Here is a 27137-nt window from a genome sequence, read left to right as displayed (position 1 = left end):
AAGATAGTCTTTTTTGATGTTCTAAGAAATCCTTTTGGTTTATGGTCCACATGTTGCCTAGACACAAAGGTTATTCAAACAAAGCCAATTCAAACCTCATATTACTGCAGAGTCCCAAGAACAAATTTCAGGTTACTTATATGCAATTTAAGTTCTGAAATGGACTACATATGGCTACAATAATGAACCCATTATTAAAAGAAGCACTTTAGCAAAATGTATAAACCTGTATGAGATTATATATCTGCACTGTGCACACACATCATCTTTATCTCCCCAAATACCATGTGTGTCATTTCCATTTAGGAATAGTTAAGGCTGCGTGTGGGCAAAGCCTTCAATCAGGGCAGAATCTTGAAGTGAACACCTCTTGCCACCACCTAGCTACCCGCATCATCCTTCAGGGAGATGGGGCTCATTAAAAGAAACAACACTGGAAAAAAAACTAGTTAAGGCTTAGATAAGAAAACTATTCTCATTTTAAAAGTATCCTTTTACAAGTATTAAAGTATCATAAAATTATTGAATTGACAGAACGTATGGTATATAGATATAATTAAAAGTCTTGTGATGGTTTATATTAGTTCCCTGTAAATGACTGGGAAACCATATCCTTACTTAAAAATAAAGAAAATCTGGAGAACAAAGGCTAAGTTCATTACATAATCTCCTATTAATAGTAAAGGAAAATCTGCATTTGATTAATCTCTATCAAATGAGAAAATCTGCATGGACATCCCAAATAGAAAAGTTTGCATGTAGTTATCAACTAACTTAATATTTATTTTCTACGGATTCCTACAGACACATGATACTGAACAATCATAAATATTAGCATGTACCTTCTATGAGAAGGCAAAACGCTAACATTCTTCACATGCCATAAAAATGCACATATAAATAACCCACCAAGCAAATTTCAATGCAAATCTATGTATCATTTGTCACTGAATAAAATTAATTTTTGTGTCTAGCACATGGATAGTCAGTATATCTTTGAAATGGTACAAGCCTCTCTAAATTTGAAATTCATGGGGAGAATGAGCACACACTTATAAGAAGGATAATAAGCAAATAGAAATCCTGGAATCCTGGAGGAGTAAGAAAGCTTAAAGAGCCTAGCAGCCCACTCCCTCATTATACATGTGAACACTCAGTCCCCGTGTTGAAATAGCCTAGAGGGCAGTGTTGTCTACATCCCAAATTTCCAGCAGTCCCCATGGAGAGGCTGTCATCGTTCTGGAGTAAACCAAAGGCAATCCAATGTCAACAGTATGATTTACATAGGAACTCACTAAGTGTCCACAGTTTTATTTGCTTTTGACATATTAGATACTAAATACAAAAATTAGTTTAACACGGAAAAAAATGAACGTTACCTTTTCAATTACTCTACCCTAGGCATTTTTTGCTACATTACTATGAATTTGGCTGCATAATTGTGGGTCAGACACAAATCCCCCCGCCCTTACCCTATAAAATTATATCAGAACGAAAGTCCTACATGTGTCCCTAGGGAAGGCGGGAGGTGGGGGTGGGGGAGAAGGAAAGAAGGGAGAGAGGGAAAGAAGTGAGGGAGGCAGGACAGGAGGGAGGGAGGACAGGAAAGAAATGATGTCTTGCTACTGCTGTTCCAGCGAGCTGGTTAATTGCGTTTGTTTCATATACCTCCAAACACTGTGGTACATTAATTACATTCTGTAACACCAAGCTCTTCTGATTCCCTCTGTCACTTCCACTGAGCAATTTAATTGTATTCCTCCTAGCTACACACTGATTCAAAACAAAAAATAAAACAACAACAACAAAACTTGGCAATAATCCTGTAGTCTAATATATAGCTTTCACATGTATTTCTGGTATTGAAAAATGTAAATTCATATCTTATGAGAACATATTACCCAAAAACTTATATCCAAGTCTTCTCATACTAATACTCAAACACATTTGGGAAAAAAATATGTAAAACTTTTTGTAATGGAAATGTAAATGTATTGTAGAGGGAAATGTATTAAAGAAAATGCATGGTGAATTATTAGATATGAATATAGATATTGCCACACTATAATTCACAGTGATTAATTCCTAAACATCAACTACTTAGAAGGGGGAAGAGAGAAGCAGTGTGCCCACATAAATGCCTTGCCTACTAACGCTGTGAGGCAAAGGTACTTATGTAGTCCAGGATTGAAAACCGCCACTTGACAGTAGGTAAATTAATCTGTATTGCCTCATGTTTATAGAAAGGCTTCCTTTCTGAGTCCAATATGTTGGGTTCTGTGCATCCGCAGCTGCCAAGAACAAAGTTAGCTCCTATAGGTGGGCAAAAATACGCAGTGTCCCAAATAATGAATTTGTCCACAATGCATATGCTGGAGGAAAGTTTATGTAGCAACAAACAACTATGATGGCTCAAATGTTTGGACCAATACACCTCCAATTCTTTACAAGTACAGTATTTAAAAAACTAAAGTACTATAATCCCCATTTTCGGGAGGGGGAGGTGGCAAGCTACAGTCTTCTCCTTAGACCAATTCTTTCCATTGATGTAAAAATTAAAGTCCCTAGAAGGTTAATACCAAATATCCTCTGGATTTCCTTCTTTGAACAAACAATAAAAGATATTAATGATTACTTCCACTTGTCATTCAAAACGGCTCCTAAAAAGGATTTTACAATTCTCTCCCAAGAAACTGACATCCAAAGAAAATGTACCAGGAAACCAAATCTGAACAAAAGACAGGAGAATCAGAGGCAGGATGCTGGCGGCTTGACACACTGAGTCAACCTAGAGGGAGACACAGCCAGCACCTGTTTCCGATCCCCATTGTGTCTGCCACAGGGGACAGAGCTGCCCCCAGCAGGCCTGGAGCTTATGTTTCCCCTTGTTGGAGTCTGGCCCAGTCCCCTTTTGACAGTTTCCTCCCTATGATCTAAATTCTTCATTCTGATTTCACACTAGGAGGGCACTGGCCAGCATGAAGGTGATACACACTTTTTTCCCTGAGAGACCTCGTCCCACATTCCTAACTCAATGAACCTTCAGTACAACATCCATTACTAATTTTCTTCACTTGAATGTCTAAGTCAAAGTTCAGATACAAGAACAAACACCAAACAGAGCAGTACCACAGTATTAGACTCTTTCGAGAGATTTCCTTTAATAATTCTCTTCTAACAAAACTAAGATCCCATCATTTATTGTCCAACTCCTCAATTAATTAAAAAAACAACAGTAGGCGACTACTAATGTGTTCCACTTGCAGCTGTTTAGAAACAAAAGACTTAAAATCACTGCCCCCTAAAGACCCACACCTGGCCAAAAGGGACTTACACATACAAAGTCATTTTATTTAGAGCCCACATCCCCCTCAGAAAGAAAAGTGTATTTTTTTGGTGGGGGAGGATAAAAGCATTTTTAACTTACCATCAACGGGAACATATAAAAATCCACAGAGCAGTAGTTGTGTAAACATCAGCCGACTCATTTTGACATATTAAAAAGGATCCAGATTGTTTTAAGAAACCAATCCCAGAGAGCAAAAGTACAAAAATAAGTATCAAAAGAAGAGGTAGGTCCAAAGTTCAGACTTTCCTAGATGCTAATTAAAGTCAAGGAGAGCAAATCGCAAGATGAGAGGGCTTAGTGGAGCGGTCCTGGATGGGGCACATTTAGATTCATCCAAATGAACAGAGGGTGCACCAAAGGCTGCTGTATTTCCACTCGGGCTTCCTAAATTCCCACAAATGCAACCCCGTCGGAGGGATTATTCAAGTGTGTCTAACCCTCACTCCTCGGGCTCCATTGCAATCCAAAACCAAGTTCTTTCTTCAGAAGTCAGGACGAGGAAGGGAGAGGACGAAGATCTAATTCCTAGAAAGTGTTCCACAAACTTGCCAGCGCGCTGCCGGAAAACCATTGGCCTGCCTACTGGTTTCCTTCCCCGGTCTCCGTCTGGGCAGCAGCTCCGCGTCCGGAGTTTTTCCCCTTAACTTCCACAGCCAGGAGGTGTCAAAGCAACACTTTGCAGGCGGGCCGCCTTGGCGAGCCTCTCCTTTGCAGCCGCGTCGCCTCCCTCCACCTCTGTCGTTTCCAGAGAAGCAAAGGGAATCTAGACGCCTCGGTGGCGAAGGTGAACTCCTACGTGGTAGGGCGGCAGGGAGGGAGGGAGGGAGGGAGGGAGGGAGGGGCAGGGCTGAGGCCGCGGCCGCCCCCGCGGGCCGCCCCTGAGCGGCGGGGAACGCCGGCGGCTGCGGGAGGGCGCGGAGCCGGAGCGTGAGCCCGGGAGCCGCGAGCGGAGCCGGGGAGAAAGGGAGCGCGCGGTCCAGCCGCCGCCAGTCCCCGCTCCAGCCGCCGCCGCGCCCGCCACCCGCAGCACAGCGTCTGCCTCCTCCTACAGCTGCGGGCGGTGGAAAGACTTAGAGGAGGGGAAGCGAGGAGGCGGGAGGAGAGGGAAGGAATGAAAGCTGCTAGGAGTCGGCCTCCGGGGGGGGTGAGGGGTGCGGTGAGCCCTCCGCCTCCACACTCCGCCACCCTCCGGTGCAGGGGCGCCAGCGGCCGCGCGGTGCCGAGGAAGGGGCCAGCGCGGGAGCCCGGGGCCCGAGGGGGACGGACATTCACTAATTCGGAGCCGCGGACACTGGTCAACTCCTTCCTCTTGCCTGGGCCTCCTCGTCCCCTCCTTCCCGCCTCGGGAGGGATAGGTGGGCTCCAGCCCCCGCTCCTCGGCGGCCCGCGTAATGGGCAGGTAATTTTCTCGGTGAGTGATTTCATGGAAGCCCTTCCTAATTATTCAGCTCTCCTCCTGCCAGAGATGCACGCGCTTTCTGGAAAAATTCCATCCTCCAGGACCCAGGGCACAGCCTCATTACCGGTTACAATCGCACAAGTACACTTCACCTTTTAGCAAAATGAGGAAGCTACAGGGCAAAGAGGAACGGAAACAAAATATAACCACCTTTTGGAGCGGAAAGGTTGTGTGTGGGTGCTTCCTATGTCAGTAAAAAGGTACAAGAAAAAGGGAGGGTGGTGTACAGAAATCTCTAGCCTCTACCGGCTTGTTTTAGCCAAGATCTATGGCCCCTCGAGGAACCCCGGGGGGAGGGAGCACAGGAGGAAGGGATGGCATCTCCTCTTCTATCACTCGGTTGCCTTCTGACCCCTGAAAGGTGAGTTTGATGCTGATTGTGGGATGCAAGGGAGTTGCACCGAAGACGTTTAAGATGGGAGCAGGAATCAGAGAGCTTGGCGGTAGGGGGTGGGGGGAGGTCCAGGTCTTCTCTTGAAAGAAGAATCCGAAAACGAAGGATGGGGAAAGCTGAAAACCCAGCCGAGCTAATAGAAGCTCAAAAAGACCGGATTCCAGCCCAAAGATGACAAAACCCTGAAAATTAAGGCAACCCTCCCCCCACCCACCCACCCAGTGTATGCCATTCAGGACCGGGGATGATTGAGGAAAGACACGTTGGATCAAAGGGATGCCAGAGTCTGCGGTGCCGCCGGTGTGGCCAGTGCGGCCGGGCCCACGTGTGATCACAGGCTCCCTGGTAGTTGTTTGATGCCGGTTCTGGTGATTAGAAGGCGGGTTATAGGAACTCATGCGTTCCCAGAGCTGAGCCAAATGCTAGAAGGTGAATCTTTAGTTCCCCCTACTGGACAATATTAGGAAAGACTTTCTCTTTGATGAGGCCCTTTGAGGTTCTTGGAGGAAGAACCTTTTGTTTGGTGGATACATTTTGGTGTTGCCACTTAATTTAGCTCTCCCTTGCCTATTGTGTACCTGATATTGTGTATTAAAAAAAAAAATGGCCAGCTACCTTGGAGCCATCAGGAGAGTTCTTATGGCACCTCAGCATGCTTGAAAATTACGGCAATGAAACAGTCCTGCGAAAGAATCAAACAAGCCATTCTTCTTGTGAAGCATTAAGAGTAATTTCACCACACTTTTGATTATTCAGTTATGGAAAACAAAAACAAAAAACCGTGCATTAGTGTGCTTAATGAAGTTAAATCACTTGAATTTCCACAGCAATATTCCTGAATGTATTGTTTTGTCACTATGAAAAAACAACTAAAGTTCATATGCTTAATTTTTTCTTCAAAGGACCAAGTTTAAGTTAATGCCATGATCTCAAAAAAAACAAAAAACAAAAAACAAAAAACACCCAAATTCATTGGATTAAATTTTTTCTTATCTATCTGTAATACTGGAAAATAACTGATAATTCGTTAAAATGTTCATTTTAAACATTCTGATTAGGTCCAGGGATAACAAAGTCTACCTTATTCCTTTAAATAATGTACCACCACACCCCAATCTCTATCTGTCAAATTTCCTTAGAAGTGTGCGTTAAAAATATTCTGAAAATAGTCTTCTTAATAAAGTAATGCAGCCCTAACCGGTTTGACTCAGTGGATAGAGCGTCAGCCTGCGGACTCAAGGGTCCCAGGTTCGATTCCGGTCAAGGGCATGTACCTTGGTTGCGGGCATGTCCCCAGTGGGGGGTGTGCAGGAGGCAGCTGGTCGATGTTTCTCTCTCATCAATGTTTCTAACTCTCCCTCTCCCTTCCTCTCTGTAAAATATGAATAAAATATATTTTTTTAAAAAATAAAGTAATGCAGAAATTAACAAATCATTGACTATAAAGTCACTTAGAGACAGAAAGTGTTATGTGTGGGAAGTAGGGGCACTAGGTTGGAGGAGAATGACCTACCAAATGTTGCCCTAGGGCATAAAAATGCTGTTTCATATACTACAGTTGTTCTTATGTAGAGTATGACAAGTGACCCCCAAAAAAAGTTTGTTTAAGAGGCATCTCTGGTTATACTATTTATTTGGTATTTGGGGCCAAGCATCATCAGTTTCCTGCTTTACCTACTAAAAGTAACAAAGGACACCACTGATTTCAATCTGGTGCCACCTTTTCTCCATGTATTACCTACATTATGTAACAACTAGAGGCCGGTGCACAAAATTCATGCACAGGTAGGGTCCCTAGGCCTGGCTGACGATCAGGGCCAATCTGTAGGGCGACTGGTGGGGCGATCTGGGGCCCTCGGCTGGTACCCGCCTTGGCTGACCTGGGGCCTGCAGGCAGTGGGCAGCTCCTGCGTTGAGTGTGTGCCCCCTGGTGCACATCAGTTGTTCCACCATTCAGTTGATCTGCATATTATGCTTTTATTACACAGGATATCTATAGCAAAGATAATTTGGAGTTTATGTTCTATGCTTTTCTTGAAAATAAGTTTATAAATGATGTTTAAAAATACTTTGACCCTGGATGGTATTTCTAAGTAGTTAGAGCATCAGACCACACCCTGGAGGGTCTCAGGTTCAATTCCCAGTCAAGGGCATGTACCTGGGTTGCAGGTTCCATTCCCAGCCCAGCGGGGTGCATGCTGAAGGCCTCTGATCCATGTGCCTCTTTCACATGGATGTTTCTCTCTTTCTCCCCCTCCCTCCCTCCCTCCCACTCTCTGTAAAAAAGCAATGGGAAGAATGTCATTGGGTGAGAATTAACAAAACAAATAAATAAATAAACAAAAAATAATTGGTAAGTGTCTCAATTGATATGAAATGTCATATCAGTTCAAGGAAAACTTATGATTTTATAAGAATCTCGTACTAAGTGATAGTTTAAGATTCTGACCAAACTCTAACACTAAGTCAGCAACAATAACAGTACTAGGAAGAGTCAACAGATGCAATATGGACATTAAGTCCAAGGGAAACAATTTCTGGGATATTCATAGATGTGTATAGAGAAATATGCATTTTGTAACTAAATTGAACAAACTTTTTTGAGCATTGTTTATGGAAGAAATGAATGTCTCACTCTAAGTTTTTCTGTTTAAAAAAAATCCTTAAAATCTGAACATTGTAGTACAAGTTCAAAATTCAATCTTAGCAGTGCTTTAGGGTAAACATTTTGTTTAGGTTTTCATGAAGACAAAAGGTCAGAAATGGCTCAGAGCAGTGAAGCCCCACCATGGCCTAATCACATGGTTTAAGAAAGAGAAAACTAAGTGGGCAGTTGGCTTCAATATTTTCCATAATATAAAGTATGTTTTCTTCTTTAAACAAGTCACCAAATAGGGAAATGTACATGGAAATCTAAGTTTCTTTTATGTAAAACTTGCAATGGTATTATGTGCTCAAAATGTGCCTACCAGATAAATGTATATTTTAATTCATCTGAAGGTGACTGTGTGTAAGAGACTATAATTAACCCTAATTTGGGAAGGTGTTTAAATGGCCTTCTTTATGATAATACTTCTGAATTGGCATTCCTGGAGAACCAAAAAATATCATCTGAAGACAATCTTCACAATATTGGATATTTATTTTCCATACCATATTCCCCAAGGATATAGTATAAATCAAGCAACCCAGTCCACCATTTTTGTTCTTTCTAACATGCTCTCTTAACTGAAGGTGATATATATATATCTGATATATATATATATAACTGAAGGTGATATATATATATATATATATATATATATATATATAGGCAAATCAAAGGTTTGGTCCATGATAATTTAATATCTACTACCACTTACTATATTTCAGGGGTTGTTTTGGCTTTTAAAAAAATTCATTATATCATTTGATTCCTGTAAGAGCCTTATGTGATTGATATCATTCCTATTGTACAGATGAGAAAACTGGAGGTTAGATATCTAACCCAAGTTAATAAAATATGCAATCTTCCTTTGAATCCAAATCTGACCACATAATCCATGTTCCTAAATGTCAGGCTATCTTCCACATTGTAAAAGTACTGTAACACTCTAATGAATCACTTCGATTGATCAATTTAAGGAAACTCCTGAAAAAACAAAACATACAGAAATATGTGATCAGTTTTTGTTTTCAAAATTGAAGAATCTTTTAAAGCCCCCAAATCATCACTTATTATCTGTTCAGTTTGAATTTTCCAGTAAGATTGCCTTACCATACTACATAGAAACACCATAATAACAACATATTTAGATGAAATGTATGGGTCATTATCTACAAAGGACACAGGACAATAAAAGTAAGTGAAGCATTAAAAATTCAGATCAGAGGAGGATGAGTCATTCCCTCCTAGGTATTTTTTTATTTGTTTTAATTACACTCCACCTTGTTCCAAAAATTATTTGAGTGAGCCAAGATAAACTGCATATTGTTCTTTTGAAATATGTTCTAAATATCTGATTTCAATCAACTCATTTCCAAGTATTCATTTAATACTTTTCTCTGTGTAATAAGTATGCCTATAAATGTACCTATCTATGATTAGTACCTTTGGTACATTACCTGGAGTTATTAAAATATTTTATTTGTAGAGATCTGAGATTTAAGTTGACTAAAATGTAGCAATATTTCACAAAAATAAAATATTTTTGGCCAAATTCCATCACTTGTGGTCAAAAGGATTTTTTTTTTCTTAAAATTAGTTTGAATTCAAATCTGACTACATAAATCAAATTCAGATTTTTTTCTTAAAATTTCTAACTTGATTGAGAAGTTCAGTGGTATGGTACTTTCAAAGTTAACACAGCTTTTGAATAAATAACAAAGTATAATAAGTCATAATATCTAGGCATAATTTTTTCAAGTGCATATACATTAAAACTTGAAATTTTTAAAAACACATAAAGGTAGCTCAGAATTCATTGATGAGATTTTTCTCTTCATCAGTACTCCTCAGTCTGAGAAAGTCCATTCCCCCCTCCCTCCATCTTAATGAAAGAAACCTCAACCTCTCACATAGTTAAAAAGTAGCTCTTTGGTAGGGAAGATAATCTCTCATCCAGTTTGGGAAAGTGTATTTAAAAATAAGCAAAGTTGACAACCTCACAAAAACACAGATATTCTACAAGTGCAACTCTATCCGTGTGGTCTTGAATCAAAACAGGCCAGGCCTCATATGTGCCAATGGTTTTTTTCTGCTCATTATTTTGTCATCTCTATTTAAAGCTTTTCTTGTTCTTATTTTAGTATATAGCCTAATTTCAATGATGTTAAGTAATATACTTTTTGCTATTTTTACAACACAGTTTCATAAACCCAAGAAAGTCCTTTTGATTCTTTTCCAAACTATTCCAAGTCCATCTGCTCTAATCTGGGCTTTGTATAATTGAATTTTAGCAACACATAACTATAATCCTAATAGGAAGATTTATTCTTTAAAATCCAAAACAGAACTTTTGTTGTTCTTAAAAATAGGAATGTTCAAGTTTCAGGGAAAGGCTCATCATATCAATAGGTCCCAGATTTTGAAATTTATCTGCTCACTGACTCGTTTTAGATATAGTTAATAATGGATTCTTCAAATTAAAAAGAAGTTGCTTATTCCTCCTAACAGTAATACTGTGGAATTAATCCAAGGGCACATGTAATCCGATTGAACTGCCTATGGTTCTATCATACAGAAGAACTAATGTGTTTGGGCACAGATTCTGATTCTTTTCCAATATCCAAATGATCTTATTTCTGCCTGATAAATTACTTTTGACTGCCTGTGGAGTACTTGAAATTCTTTGTACAACAAATACTAATTTTTTAGTTGTTACATACCAGGAGGGCATCTAAATAATACGATTTTGTTTAAAAAATGAGAAATGTAAATACGCATTTCTTACTTTAAGTGATAAAATTAAATATGTGGAATAAATCATTATAATCCAAGTTAATAGACAAACTGCAAATGAAGGGATAATATAACATATAAAACACTTCATATCAAAGTATTTCTATTTGCGTGATATCTGTCTATTAAGCAGTTTCTACTAATTAACAAAAAGGAATATAGGAATAAGTCATCTTTGTTCTCCGGGTACTAGTACTAATGTAAAAAAATAGAGACCAAATGGTTAAGACTGAAAAATGCTGGTGCAGTTTTTGACAATATGATACAAATTGTACAGACTCCCTATTACATTTTGGCTTGTTTTTATGTTTAATATACTTTCTTTATTTTAATGACTAGTTCCTTATATTCAGTAGGAATATGAAATGTAAATACATTTACATAGTATCTAATAAACAATATATTGAGCATCTAAATTAAATTATGGTTTTTAGCAAGGAGAGAAAGTTTCATCTCTATATTTTAATTTCTCTTTTTCCTAAGACTACTCAGCAGCAGTTTGGCAAACATGATTATTTGAAGTACTGATTGCTATAAACACAGTCAATTAAAATTATGTGACATGATGAGCATTGAGGGTTTTTTGTTTTGTTTTGTTTTTTTGGTGTGTGTGTGTGTGTGTGTGTGTGTGTGTTATTTAATCTTGTCTCTACAGTTGGCTTAAGTCCAGGTAATTACTTACCTATTATTTTGTTTCTCCCTTCTCCTCACCAAACACACACATTAAAAAGACATTATAACTCAAAACTATAGTCCTATTTTTCAGCCTTCATTCTAAATCATGTTTAAATTATATTTAAAAAGATGAAAACTTATTTTAAAGATTTCTAGGGACTATCTGACATTCTTAAGTAAACCGTTTACTTGGCATCAGGAAATTTTAGGTCTTTTCCAACCTAACTAGGAATAGCATTTCACTTCATTATCTCTGCCCAAAGAAGGGAAAATAAATGAGTGACTAAATGGGGACATCATAGAGCCTACTAACGAAGAGCTAGAGCTCTGCATCAAGTAGATCTGGATTCTAATCTTGGTTCTGCTACTTACAGTGTGATCAGAACAACTGCCTTAACCACCATAAAACAAAGGTAACAGTGCCTACTCAGAAGGGTTTTTTGGATGATTCATTTCAAGAACTTGGCACACTGTACATTTTAATTGGTTTCCAATGCTTGGGTCATTGGAGTGTACTAATGATGACAGTGTACAGCATGATGACAGTGACAAACTATATGTTAACCTAGAATATTTTTTTTTTCTTCCACGAAGAGCTTGGCAAAACTTCCTAGCTTCCCTTGTAGTATTAGAATAGACTATGTTGGAATCTGGTCAATGAAATGCAGGCACTTAGGTTAGTCTCTAAGGTGCCTCCCACATCATCCCAGTGCTCTGACTGTTCTGTCATTCATTAGAATGCCAACTCTAATAGAAAGCACCAAGCCGATAGATGGAATAAATGAGTCCCAGCATGAATGTGTAAAGCAGATTATCTCACACTCTCTCAAATGCTTTAGAATGTGAGTTGCACAACAAATAACTTGTAATGTGTGAAATTATAGAAGTCTTAGTATTCTTGTTTTAGTACTTAGCCTGTCCTGACAAATATAATCAGTTACTTTGAATATTGCCTAAGGTTTGAATGGAAATGTTATTTCTTTACAGGATATTAAATCATGATTAATATTATAATAATACCTAACTTTTAAAAGCAATTATTATGTGGAAAGCATTGCAGTAAAACTTTTACATTAGTGGTCTATTTAATTATCAGAAGGCATATGAGGGAGGTATTATTTTTAGCCCCATAATTCAGGGTAGTCCATAAAAACTCAAATTGATGACAAAACTTTGAAAGTGTCATAATTGAAGCCGAGATTCATATCCTATGTCAGCAAAGCTTATGCTATCACCCAGGATAGGCTAGATTATTCTACTGCAGCATTTCTCAGAGTTTTTTATTTTTATTTTTGCTCTCTTAGGAACATTTTTGAACATTTTTGTCCTAATCACCTCCCCAAGTAATTTTAACGCCGCAGATATTAAAATTTATTTTTGCCCCCTGTATCCAATTGAGGATGCATATTCCACAAATACAAACAAGTCCAAAATATCAAGCAAAAAAGGTTGTTCTTATTATACTGTGAGTCTCCTGGGCACCCTGCTCTGCATCATCAACTAATGTTGATGATGCACTCATTTTCTGAAAAAATTAAAAAGCAGAATATGGCGGCAACATCCTTTGGCTGGAAACAAGTTATACTATTTCTTATATTTAATTACCAAAACAAGACACAAGCCCATCCCACTACCTCTTCATGGATGGGAGAAAGCTGGAAATATTATTGACCAGCCGTATTTACTATCCCACATATTCACTTCCTGTGAAATTATCTTCTTTTGTAAGGAATTATTCAAATGTGTCATGGCAATATGGGTTATTTTAGGCTGAAGAGAAAATCTGATTATTATATGTTCCTATACTGGGTGAGTAGTTCCCCTCAAACTCATGTCTACCAAGAACCTCAGAATGTCACCTGATTTGGAATTGGGCTTTTTGCAAATGTAATTAAGTTACAGTGAGTTCATACTGGATTAGGTTGGGCCCTAATCTAATGACTAGTGTCTTTGTAAGAAGAATGAAGTATGGACACAGACACTGAAGCCAATAGGAAAAGACAGCTACGTGAAGACAATAGTAGAAATTGGAGTCCTGCTGCAAGATCCAAGGAATACCTGGGACCACCAGGCCTGAAAGAGTTCTTCCCGAGAGCCTTCAGGAGGAGCACAGCCCTGTCGGCACCATGGCCTTCTAGTCTCCAGCATGGTGAGGGAATGTATTTCTGCTGCGTTAAGCCATTACGTTTGGGGTAGTTTGTCATGGCAGCCCTAGAAAATTAATGTAGTCATCACCTGTTTTAAATAACAATGGGAAAATAACTTTTTTATTTATTAAAAGCCAAGTAGATGAATGATAAACTAGTAAAAGCCTTGGGAAAAAATGGTAATACACATTTTAAATCCATTTAAATAAAAAGTTTATCATACATGTGCACACACACAAATAGACACAAGCATATCTAAATACAGAGAAAACAAACAAACAAAATAAAACAGGAAAAATTTAAATTTAAAAAGTTTACTTTAAAAGATCTAGTATTTCAAAATTTCAGAGTGGAATGATATCATTAAGATCATCTGTTATAATCTAACTAGAGGCCCAGTGCACGAAATTCGTTTATGGGTGGGGTCCCTTCGCCTAGCCAGCGATCGGGACCTATCAGGGCCATCTCACCCAGTCCCGATCGGGGCTGTTAGAGGCCAGTGGCCAGGGAGGGCCCCCGGGAGGGGCCACAGGAGGGCTCCAGGGCAGGTCCAGCCCCATCTTGCTCAGTCCCGATCGGCCAAACCCCAGCAGCAAGCTAACCTACTGGTTGGAGCATCTATCCCCTGGTGGTCAGTGCACATTATAGTGACCAGTCCATCAACCCCTGGGTCAAACACTTAGCATATTAGGCCTTTATATATATTGTAACTCATGGTGAGGATGCTTGGCATGCACTTTCCCTCCAGCCCCTGGTCTTGGAGACCTCATGTCCTTCCAAGGCTCTGCTCATCCTCTTCAGCTGCCACACGAAGTAAATTGCATCGTGTGCATGGAAACCCTTTGCAGGCTCCATGGATGTGTCTTTACTTCACTGCAGTTCTGATTACCCCAACATAAGGAGAGACACCCTCATTATCAGGTAACACCATTGTGGTAAGACCCCAGCTCAGCCTACTGCAGTGATTTTAAATAGGCCACGGGTCGCCCTAGATCAGTGGTTCTCAACCTTCCTAATGCCGCGACCCTTTAATAGAGTTCCTCATGTTGTGGTGACCCCCAACCATAAAGTTATTTTCGTTGCTACTTCATAACTGTAATTTTGCTACTGTTATGAATCATAATGTAAATATCTGATATGCAGGATGTATTTTCATTGTTACAAATTGAACATAATTAAAGCATAGTGATTAATCACAAAAACAATATGTAATTATATATGTGTTTTCTGATGGTATTAGGCGACCCCTGTGAAAGGGTGAAAGGGTCATTCAACCCCCAAAGGGGTCGTGGCCCACAGGTTGAGAACCGCTGCCGTAAATGGTTTGGCTCCGTGGATAGAGCCATGGCTGTGGCTGCGGACTGAAGGGTCCTGGGTTCAATTCCGGTCAAGGGCACATTCCTGGGTTGTGGGCTCAGTCCCCAGTAGGAGGTGTGCGGGAGGCAGCAGATCGATTCTCTCTCATCATTGATGTTTCTATCTCTCTCTCCCTCTGCCTTCCTCTCTGAAATCAATAAAAATATATTAACAAAAATAAAAATAAATAGGCCATGAATCAAACATCGCTGCTCTCCATCCACCCAGTCCCCTCACACCCTCTTTTGTCTTCAACCCCCCGACACACACAACACTCTGCTGGGGTCTGTAAAATGGGGTCAGGATTTCTACTTCAGCCAAGGGCGACGCTTCCACTGGGCCCTCCTTCCCCACCCATCTCTGTCCTCAGTCCTGTGGGGTCTCTCCCTCCCGCCCTCCTCTCCACCTAACTTGGTGGGCCCCACTCTGACCCTCCTGCGACCTCCTGTCTGCAGCCTCCCCCTTTCTCTTCCGGGGGTGGAGCTTCCCAAAGGCTGTGTGGGGCGGTTCTGTGTGGAGCGGGGTGGGACTGTGCAGCAGTGCAGAGCTGTACTGGGCAGCCCAGGCAGGGCCTCTAAACAGAGCTGTGGTGATGATGGTGGGTCATGGGGAGGAGGAGGGAGGGACACGGAGCCTGTCCCATGGGAGAGGCACTGGGCTCCTCGGCTACCCCCACCCAGCAGCTTTGCTAGGCCTCTGCTCAGTTGTCGCCCACTGCCCCTCGCTACCTCCCTCTTCCTTTCAAGTTTTATACTCTGTTTCTCTGACTCAGCCCCGCCCCCTCTCTGCTGTGTCCACGGGAGCCTGAGGCCACCCCTTGGCCTCAGGCAGGCAAGTCTGGCTCTGGTGCTACCCACTCTCTTGGAGTAGTTAGTGAAGCTTAACAAATAAAAAGAAGCAGCTCTGAAGATTATAAATTGCACACTAAGAATGCCACAGGCTGTGTAGGGCTGCACAGTCCACGGCTCTCGGATCACATGTAGCAGCCTCCAGCACCACCGGCTCTTTCCTGGCTCCCGCCCCTGCCTGCCTCTGCCTGGGGCTTGGGCCAAACCCCAGGAGCTTCCTGATGGCTCTCACCTCACACCTCACTTTCCAGTCCAGCTCACCAGCGCCTGCAGCAAGCTAACCTATTGGTTGGAGTGTCTGCCCCCTGGTGGTCAGTGCACATCATAGCAACTGGTCAAGTGGTCGAACTTCCAGCTAAACTCCCGGTTGAGGGGACAATTTGCATATTAGGCTTTTATTATATAGGATTGTATAGCTCAAAGATAGGAGGTCACTTTAAATTAATAATAGATACTTTACCTTATCATGAATTAGTCTTTTAAAATTTATATTAATTTCACCTAGGCAATTTTAGAATTTAGATATTGCCTTTCGTTACTTGTTATTGCTACTGCCAGTGGTTTCTTATTAAAATTTAATTATATACATATTAGCACATTTAAAATTCTTTACATAATTTGAATCATATAAATATATAAAAGTAACTCTATACTATGAAAATACTAGAGAGCTGGCTGGTGTGTCTCAGTTGGTTGGAGTGTGGTCCTGAACACCAAAAGGTGGTGTGTTTGATTCCAGGTCAGGGCACATATCCAGGTTTTGGATTTGATACCCATCAAGGCATGTGCGGGAGGCAACCAATGTTTCTCTCACATATTGATGTTTCTCCCCCTTCCTCTCTCTAAAATCAAATTTTTAAAAATGAAAATATTAGAAGAAATACTAAATAATACTATGCTATATTAAATATTAATAAATATTAAATAAGCCCTAACCGGTTTCGCTCAATGGATAGAAAGTCAGCCTGCGGACTCAAGGGTCCCAGGTTCGATTCTGGTCAAGGGCATGTACCTGGGTTGCGGGCACATCCCCAGTGGGGAGAGTGCAGGAGGCAGCTGATCGATGTTTCTCTCTCATCTACGTTTCTAACTCTCTATCCCTCTCCCTTACTCTCTGTAAAAAGTCAATAAAATATATTTAAAAAAAAACATAAAATAAAAACAAATAAATATTAAATAAACTAGAGGCCTGGTGCATGAAATTTGTGCATAGGTGGGTCCCAAGGCCTGGCTGGTGATCAAGGCCTATTGGGACCTTCCTTCCCCCTGCTGCCAGCTGCTGACCAGGGCCTTCCTTTGTTTCGTGCTGCCCCCTGGTGGTCACCATAGGTCATAGCAAGCGCTCAAACTCCTGCTCAGTCGAACTCCCAAGGGGAAAATTTGCATATCAGCCTTTTATTATATAGGATATTCACACTTGGGGTTTTTTGATGTTTTTTACAAAATGCCTCTTGCAAAATGTAGTAAGGGTTATCACAGAACCAGGTTTACATAATTGCTAATGACAGTAAATAGAAGTCTTAAGTTGTTTTCTCTGTTGATTTATTTAATGTAGCCTTAGAGATCAAGAAGGCTTAACACTCATCTTTACAACAGCTTTCCTATTTTATTTTATTTTTTAAATATATTTTATTGATTTTTTATAGAGAGGAAGGGAGAGGGCTAGAGAGTTAGAAACATCAATGAGAGAGAAACATAGATCAGCTGCCTCCTGCACACCTCCCACTGGGGATGTGCCCACAATAAAGGTACATGCCCTTGACCTGAATCGAACCTGGAACCTTTCAGTCTGCAGGCTGATGCTCTATCCACTGAGCCAAACCGGTTAAGGCCAGCTTCCCTATTTTCAAAATAAAGAATGCAATTAGCCAAATTTCAATTTCTATGTTATTAATAAGTCCATTTTCCGCATTTCTTCATTCAATTAAAAATCTAAAAAACAAAATACATTCTAAAAGTAGAATCTCCCCAAATTACTGAACATTTGACCTACCTTGACAACTTGTTCACATGTATGTTAGCCCTAATCATAATCATTAACAAGTAGCAACACACACACACAAACACATGCATGCATGCACACACACAATGTTGGGCCTCTTACATCAAGTTAAAAAATGCATAATCCCATCAGTATATTACTTTCAATCTAAAGCAACATCTGTACTGATGATTTAAATGTATCAGAAGCTATATTTATACAGAGAAACATACAGGAAATCAAGACCAGCGACTTGAGCCACATTCTTAAATAGCTATGGTAATCAGAGGTGCCGTACTTCCCACAGAACTCAGTGCTTTGTGTTGCACCAAAACCTTGGTGTGAAAGGGAGGCGCTGGAAAGAAGAAAGAAAGGATGGGTTGTCTTATGCTCACCAAAGCAAGAAAACATAGCAGTCAGATGTTAGAACATTTTGAAAGGCCAGATCACATTCACAAACATTCAGCCCTGTCTATAGTAGTGTTAACGTAAAAAAAAACCACTGAAACCTGTAAAGAATTTTTGAGTTTATTTGAGCCAAACTGTCGACATATGCCGAGAAGCAGAACCTCAATGAATTGAGATAATGGCGGGTTACATCTGTATTTATACACTGCAATAAAAGGAAAGGGACATAAGTGGGTTACATGAAATCCACTGGTGATAGATTAGAGAGGCAGGAGAAAGCAAAGCAGAGAGATCAGGGGAAACCCCTGGGATTGGATAAAAAGTAAAATGATGGACACATACTTAGGTGGGCACAGGAACAATTAACATGATAATAAAGGAATTTGTGGTATCTGTCCTGGCGCCCAGCATATTAGGTTGTGCCCCAAGGGGTCCAGAAAAAGGGAAGTTACAAGTTACCCAGACATTTCAAAGGGTATGTTATTACAGATGCAAAAAGACAGATAGTTAAGGTAAAGGTTGACCTTGTCAGTGAAGATACCGGCCTAGGATGTAACTACCCACCATAACTGTTTTTAGTTAAAGTTTAATTTCAGACCATCCTTTGTGGTTACTTTAGGTCTCGAAGTTTGCAAGATTGGCATGTAGGCCACCCCTGAGCTTGTCAGGTTAGCATGTGGCCCCTTTCGTCCACAGTAGCATGGAGCCAAAGGTGGAAGAAAGTGAGAAGCCTCTGATACACAGAACCGGGGGAAACAGTAGAGCAGGGTGTCAGATAGCGGAATACAGCTTTTAGAGGACTTAAACAGATTAGAGAAGAAGAAATATCTATTATGAACGATAAAACATTGAGATTCTAAGAAGTAAAGTTGCTTCAACAAAAGAGGACAAAAATAAATGAGTGCTGAGACCCGATTGACATCAGAATCCATTTTATTTCCACAAAACCCTGTTCACTAATTTAAATGTTAATCATTGTTTTCTGGCTGTGGAGAGGGTGTGTGGAACATTTTAACTTGAGAAAAATCATTGGCAATTAATGAACTAGAGGGTTTCAGGCGCAGCTTTGTCTATTTTGCCTCAATCAGACATGAAAAGGAATGAGGAAATGAAAGGGAAGAGAAGGAAAACAGAGGTGGGAGGACAGGAAGCAAGGGAGTGGGGAAGTACAGAAGAGTTAGATCAGTTCGGTTTCACTGAAACAAAAGCTGGAGATAAAGAGGGGGTTCCATATGCTTTGGGCTTCTCATTTCTCTTTGTAGCTCTTATCAAGTATTCTTCCTGATTGTTTTTATTTTTCTACCCATTTCACTCTTGTCTTGTAAGAAAGCTGAGATGTGGCCTCATTTGTTGACACTACGACTCTTGAGCCAATTTGGCTGTTATTTCCTCCCACCCCCACTTAATTAAATATGCTGAGTGGGTCAGAGAGGAGTACTTGGCTAATAACCCTACCAGAACTCTGAGATTGACCCTCCATGGTGCTCAGTTCCTGGAGGGCTGCACTAATTGTTGTAGTTAAGTAAATTACCTTGTGATATAAATGTGGCAAAGAATTTTTTAACAGTTCCTATCATACAATATTAAGAGTAAAAGCAACTTAATGAGTGCCATGTACCATTTCCTACTCAGAATTCCGTTTTACATTTATTGTCCAATTTATTTTGCTGCACTATATGCCTTCTTGAATATCAAGTTGGTAATGTCTGTGCATTTCTGTTAGAACTTTGGAAGCAATAGTTCATTCAGCAATTCAGTATCGGCCTCTCTCGCATACACAGTGTCAGTCCCACTGGAGATGTCACTTTCTGAGCGTTCAGACCATCAGCCTGACAATTGGCCTAACTGCACTGGGAGCTTCAGGGAGATTCTTCCGACTTGTTCCCTCAGACTGAGATTTCCTTTTGTAATAAGATGCTGTCATCACTATTGTCATCAGAAAGACATGTAAGGGGACTGTTAACATTATTGTTTGTCAGGCTTCTATATTAATTTCCCTTGAAATGGGAAATTCTCAACCGGAGAATAGAATTCTATTTTGCCTTGTCTCCAGAAATGCTTTTAAATTAGGATTGATGTTTGAGCCCCATGACTTTTCACTGCCGATGTGATTTAGTTTCGTATCTGAATGTTTGCTAAGTAGCAGTAGGACTGTATTCTCTTAGTTACAAGTCCATTAGCCTCTTCCCTAAAAAGATGCTTTAGAACAGTAGCTTTTGTGCCAAAGACTAACACTGGAATATATTGTCTGTCAAAACACCTGCACCTATTTCTGGAGAGGTCTCTTAGGCATAAAAAACTTCAGTGGTTGGAATAAAGATTGGGGGTGTGCTAATGGCAAGCACTGTGATTCATTTGTTCAATTCACTCAACAAACTTTTATTGAGTGCTGTTATATGCCCGGCTACCGCAGGAATAACATCTGCCTCCTAAACACACATTGCCTCTCTGGATTTTAGTTCCTTCATCTGTAAAATGAAAGAGCTGGATGAGTGACTTCTAAAGACTAGTCCCTCTAAGAACAGACATTCTGTCATGCCCAAGGACTTAAGCTCTTGCATCAATAATCGGGTCTGAGCCCTTTGCAGATAAAGAATCATTACTTTACGTTTGAGGTTCTGTGAAATAAGGTTCCTTTGAAAGATGTGATATGATGTGGTGTTTATTTTGCTGGTCTTTCACTGGCACGTGTTATTGATTTTCTTCAGGGCCAAGTGTAGACTGAAAATTTGTGGTCATTCCTGGTAGCTGGTTCATCTGTTCCATTACAAGTGACTAATGTACCTGACTTCTTCTAATATCAAAACATTCTAAGTCCTAACTGGTTTGGCTCAGTGAATAAAATAAAATGGGATTCTAGCATCTCTGATATAGCACAGCTTATAATAACATAGATTTGGATATCATAAAGGTCGGAATTTATCCCTGGATATTAAGGGATTCCACAGAGTTGTGTTATATATCAATATGACTGAAGGAGACTCATTAGAATCTCATGATAAAACAAGGAACAGAGACTTAAATCTAAGTATGAGCATATATACTTCTGTTGCTAGAGTTATCTCTTTACAATGAATATTTATTTTCACTGTTGAGTTGACAGTGGTTCTGGCAATCATGACGAAGCCAATTTTTTAAATGAATAAATTGAAACACTGAGGTGCTAATAGCAGGATTGTGTCTGCATGTGGATACTGTTGAGGCTATTTACTTATCAGGTGCCTCTTAAAAAATAAAACTTAGTGAAACATCAAGCTAAAAGCAACAACAAAGAAAATGCTTCTCAAGGAGGGATGCAGAGATGTATGAGGGCATCTTCAGTAAATGCTCTGGGGATTCCTAGGTACTAATCCCTAAACTCTGAGAGCACAGTGCTTGCCATTAGCACACCACTAGCCCATTCTAAGACCCCTCAGCACAAATGATACCACCCAGGAGATTTCCTCTAAGACAGCTATAAAGATTCTTGAGGCTGTTTGCATTTCAAAAGAAATTCACTTAAATCATGAATCTTTTGTCTAACCATATGTCATCCCCTTTTATGTTCAGTTGGGAGCAATTTGTCTATTCTTTCAGAAACTTTTGTTAGTTATCATGTTAACTAAATTTCCAAGTCCCTGCAGGACATTAATTTAGTTTTGACCTTAGAAATAAATCTATATTTGAATTTTTTACCCCAAGCGAACGGAAAACGTTTACAAATTTAATTAGTGATACTATTTTGGACACATTTGATTATATTTTGTTTTTAAGGTGCAACATCATAACAGAACTTTAAATAAAAAAGAACAATTTTGGAGCAGTCTTATGAGCTGATGGCAGATTTAAGCAGTCATTAGTAAAGACAAGCCCAAAATAATAACTAAAAGTTGGAATAAAGATGACATTAATGGACCTAAATACATCTAATAACAAAAATTGAAAGAATTGTTTTCATTAGAGTAAATTGTTTTGTGATAGAGGTTCATGGCCACTTCTTTTCAACATGACTCAAACATTCTCAAGAGACCAGCTAGCCACCCTGTCTCCTGCCTTTTAAAGAAAGCCCACTAAATTAATATACTGCCAGAGGATAGACCTCCTGTCTTTTCAAAAAAGTCCAAGAGGAAAAAAAAACAACAAAACAAAACAGAAAAAAGTCAAACCAGTGGTCACTTCGTTAATGTTTCAATGTCTTCACTTTAAGGTATTCATGGATTCCAAATCATGTCTTCCCCTCTCCCAGCATGGTATTAAGTCACCAGTCCAAAAGAAAGGTGTGAATTTTTTGATCAATAGTTAGTTATATGAAAATGTTCCAAAATGGTGGCACTAAGATTCATGTTATTAAAGTAAATTTCAAATTTCTTACTTTTTCTTTTTTTGCTTCATTATTATTTAAAATGCAATTCATAATAACTGGTAGGAACAGAGTTTCCACAACTGTTAGTTATTTCTCTAAGTAAGGAGTTCAGAATTAAAGAGGAGACAGAATGAAGTTAGGCAGACAGAGACTGGGACCATGGTGGGGGGGCGGGAGAGGGCAGGAGGAGGGGTGGGAAGGAGGAAGTAAAACCAGGAACCTAGCTAGGTCAAGTTACTAAGACACCCCAACTGAATGAGGAAGGAAGGGCACCCCTGAGAGGCGTGAGCTTTAAAATGTATGAATGTTGCCGAAACCGGTTTGGCTCAGTGGATAGAGCGTCAGCCTGCGGACTGAGAGGTCCCAGGTTCGATTCCGGTCAAGGGCATGTACCTGGGTTGCGGGCATATCCCCAGTAGGAGATGTGCAGGAGGCAGCTGATCGATGATTCTCTCTCATCGATGTTTCTAACTCTCTATCTCTCTCCCTTCCTCTCTGTAAAAAATCAATAAAATATATTTAAAAAAAATAAATGTGGTTATATTTAAAAAAATAAATAAATAAAATGTATGAATGTTGCCCTAGCTGGTGTGGGTCAGTGATTAGAGTGTCAGCCTGCAGACTGAAGGGTCCCGGATTCAATTCCAGTCAGGGCACATGTCAGGGTTGTGGGCTCAATCCCCAGTAGGGAGTGTTCAGGAGGCAGCCCATCAATGATTCTCTCTCATCATTGATGTTTTCATCTCTCCCTCTCCCTTCCTCTCTGAAATAAATAAAAATATATTAAAAAAATAAAGATAAAATGTATGAATGTTGCTAAGCCAGGCAGCTTGCAGATAACCAATCACAAGGCAGTGAGGTGTATATAACCAATCCCAAGAATGTTATTAAGGCAGGATTCTTTGAAAAGACCAATTAGGAGCTAGCAAGGCTCTCTCCACCCCCTAAGTTAAAAAGTACGCACTTCCTCTCACCCCCCCTTCTTCCTGGCATGCAATGGGCTCCTGACCCTGTGGCAGGGGAGCACATCCCTGGGCCCACGTGGTTTATGGCCATGTGGGACTCTACACATGGATTTACTTTCGTTCGCATGGATGCTCTCAGTAAACTTTGGTTCCACTATTTTTGTCCGCTACTTCATTCTTCAATTTCATGAGACAACAAACTCAGACTCAAACACCCATATTTCAGTTTCATCCCATCCCTTAGTATAGTTAGAGTCTACAAATCCAACTTGACCTTTTACTCTAAGTATACCATTTTCTCTATACAGTGAGTCATAGTACTATATACGATTCTGTAAATGGATGCACTAACAATTTCTTTATCTCTTTCTATTTTGCTGGTCCTTGTCCCTCTCCATCAAGGTACCTGTTTCATTGCATCACTTTGCATTGTTATTTCACTCAATGCTAGACCAGTTTCTGCAGTGAAACTAATATTCAAAACAATAAACATATAGGGCTTAAGGTCTTTCCAGCTGATGTCCCGGAGACTCAAACTTACCCTTCTTGTGTCTTCTTTCATCTGATCCCCTCTTAAGGATTTCTGAGATAATAAATCAATCTATGCTGAAGTGTTGACACAATTTTCTGCCTACCTTAAAGTCAAAAGTTTAACTGGGTAGAAGCACACTAACTAAGCCAAACTATAAAGCAGTACTTTGGGATCAATGTTGAGAACTTATGACAACCACATGAATCCATGTCAGCTGCATGTTCCCTCTATGTAAAACTGACATTTAATTATTATTACCTATAATAATAAAGGGGTAATATGCTAATTAGACTGGATGTCCTTCCAGATGTCATTCTGGATGTCCTTCCTGACGAAGCTGGGGCTGGAGGGAAGCCAGCCCAGGTCCCAGGCACCTGCGGGCGGCCCAAGGGAAGCCTGGGTCCCGGGTACCAGAGGGAATTCAGTGCCAGCAGCTAAGGGAAGGAAGGTCTACTCTTGCACGAATTTCATGCATTGGGCCTTTAGTATTTGTAATAAGTGTACATGACAGAGAATTTGAATTATTAGAGTTGAAGAGAATATCATATTAAATATCACATTTTTGTGCTTCAAGCAGCCGAATTAAGTGGCTAACTATAAAACATACTATAGAAACTCTTAATTTTCAAACATAGATATGATTCTTGTATTGAATTATTTTATATATATATTTTGTAATCTAAGTACAATCAGAATGTTTCTAAAAATCGTTTTGGCTGTAGATATCTTAGACGAAGAGACTCATTAAACTGAGAAGGCAGTTTTTGTCATGAGAGTTTCACTAGTATAGGCAGATTTTTTAAAAAATATATTTTATTGATTTCTTACAGAGAGGAAGAGAGAGGGATAGAGAGTCAGAAACATCAATGAGAGAGAAACATTGATCAGCTGCCTCCTGCACACCCGCTACTGGAGATGTGCCCGCAACCAAGGTACACGTCCTTGACTGGAATCGAACCTGGGACCTTTTAGTCCGCAGGCTGACGCTCTATTCACTGAGCCAAACCAGTCAGGGCAAGGCAGATTTTTTTTGTTTCTGTCTAGTTTTATGTTTGAAAGAAGTGTTTTAAAATGATTCTTTGTTGATAAGAGGGTAATTAGGTTCCTTTTCATGCTTGTCACTACAAGAGGCTGTATCCTTTCAACAGTGTCTGAATTCCTTGAACTCAAAAATACTAAAACCTTTGACATACAAATGGTTATTAAAATTACTATATATTACTATTTTTGAAAAATCTTTTAGAGCCTATTTAACCTTTTATGATTTTATTTCCTTATCCACCATTTGGTTTACTTCTATTACATTCCTGGAGAGGAAAATAAAACAAAACAAACAAGGATTTATAAAAATATTAATTCTCCAGATAGTCATAAAAGGACAAACACGGTATAATTTCCCTCTATCAGGTTCCTACAGTAGCAAATTCATAAAGACAGTAAGTAGAATGTAATAAAATGTTAAATTTTTCTCATTTTGTTTCAACTTAAACAGCTATTGTATACTTTTATTGAACTAATACCATGGAATGATTATTTAAACATTTATTGGGTCCTGAGAGCCATTTGATGTTATTGCTGATGGAGTCAAATAATCTCTTCATAAATCAGTATTATGTCCCCCATCTATTTATTTTATCTTCCTTTTATAGTAGAAAATTTTCTGTTGGTGGTTGCCAGGGGCAGAAGGGAGGAGAGAATGGGTGCAGAGTTTCCGTTTGGATACAAAAAAGTTCTGGTGATGAATGGTGATGATTGTTGCACAACAATGTGAATGTACTAAATACACTGGCGTATATTGTTTAAAATGTTTAAAGTGGTAAATTTTATGTTAAGCTACAATGATTTAATTTTATTTTATGGTGTACTTTACCACAATTAAAAATATTAACTTAAAAGTTATCTTTGGTAAGTAGCTGTTAATTATAGAAAACATTTAAATACTGAGAAGTATAAAGAAAAACATTCATACAATTCATAATCTCATCATTCAGGGAAAAAAACACTTAATATTTTCATGTATTTGCATTGTTCTCTGCATATTCTTTATAGTTGAAAGCTTAATATTTATGATAAGCTGCTTTTCTTCCATTTAATGTTGAAAAATAAAACTTTCCTATGTCATTAAACTTATAAACACTATTTTCTATGGCTTGTGATATTGTATAGTATGTAATACCACATTTATTTAATATTACTTTATTATTGGACAGTTAGGCTATTTAGGCTATTTTCAGGATTATTCTTTGTCTCCTTTTAGGAACAACACTAACTTGATCACATTTTTTTCTATAAACCTTGTCCACATTTGTTATTTCTTCATTAGAATTTAAGTGTTTGCTTAAATGGACTGCTTTACTGACTCAAAGGGCATGGATATTTTTAAGGTTTTTAGTATGCACTGCAAAAATATTTCTGAGAAAACAGAAAACATTTACACTCTCACAAGTCATGAATAGGACTGTGTATTTAACTGCTTTTAAATATAGAAAACTTTCTCCATCCAGATATTGGTTACATTATTCAGTTCTCAGGTGTACTGCATTTTTTTCTGGTTTTATTTTTACATGTAGCTAGAAAAATCAAGATGTGTTCTCTGTGAATTTGGAGTGAAGTAAACATCTAAATTTTATTTTTAAAAACCTATTTAATTTTCATTTATTTATAATCATTACTTTTTTTACTGTTTAAAAATAGCAAAGTCCTTTTTAAGAATTCTAACAATATTTTGAAAAGCATAATGACCAGAATTAATGATTGTGCTTTATGATTGCTGTGCTAAACATTTTACATACATGAACTTGATGAAGGTCCTTTGCATTCTCTATACCACTTCCCATTAACATTAATCTCTATCACCAAATCTACCAGTTAGAAATGGTAGAGTTGTGGTTTAAATCCAAATCTGTCTGCATCTCAGATACATATCCAAACAAAATTAATTAAATAAATAAAAGCGTGCAAAATGTATAATAAGTGCTATGAGAATCTTCATGGATTTATGCTTCTTTCTGGTATCTCATTTTTTATGTTGCCTTTAAAAAAAAATGTAAAAATGATTTACATATGATGCCTAAAAGTCTTTTTTCTAAGGATAGAACCAAATGTAATAAAATGTTAAATTTTTCTTATTTTGTTTCAGCTTAAACAGCTATTGTATACTTTCATTGAACTAATACCATGGAATGAATATTTAAAACTTTCTTGGGTCCTGAGAGCCATTTGATGTTATTGCTGATGGGGT

General features: G+C 39.1%; 1 protein-coding gene across 11 annotated transcripts in view; it reads right to left on the bottom strand.

Annotated features, from left to right (window-relative positions):
* The window catches only part of ROBO2 (roundabout guidance receptor 2), a 1562785-nt gene that overhangs the window by 712765 nt on the left and 822883 nt on the right, over positions 1–27137 (bottom strand). The window contains exon 1 of one of the 11 annotated variants that reach the window (XM_036349420.1): positions 3428–4127. The exons of the other annotated variants lie outside the window; for them this stretch is intronic. Coding sequence (XP_036205313.1) covers positions 3428–3488 — 61 coding nt within the window. The 5' untranslated portion in view covers positions 3489–4127. Of the gene's footprint in view, positions 1–3427; positions 4128–27137 lie in introns of those variants that run through there. 11 annotated transcript variants of the gene reach the window in all.

The sequence above is a fragment of the Myotis myotis genome, unplaced genomic scaffold (assembly GCF_014108235.1).
Source record: "Myotis myotis isolate mMyoMyo1 unplaced genomic scaffold, mMyoMyo1.p scaffold_m19_p_2, whole genome shotgun sequence".
NCBI classification, from domain to species: Eukaryota; Metazoa; Chordata; class Mammalia; order Chiroptera; family Vespertilionidae; genus Myotis; species Myotis myotis.
This window is presented reverse-complemented; position numbering and strand designations above follow the sequence as displayed.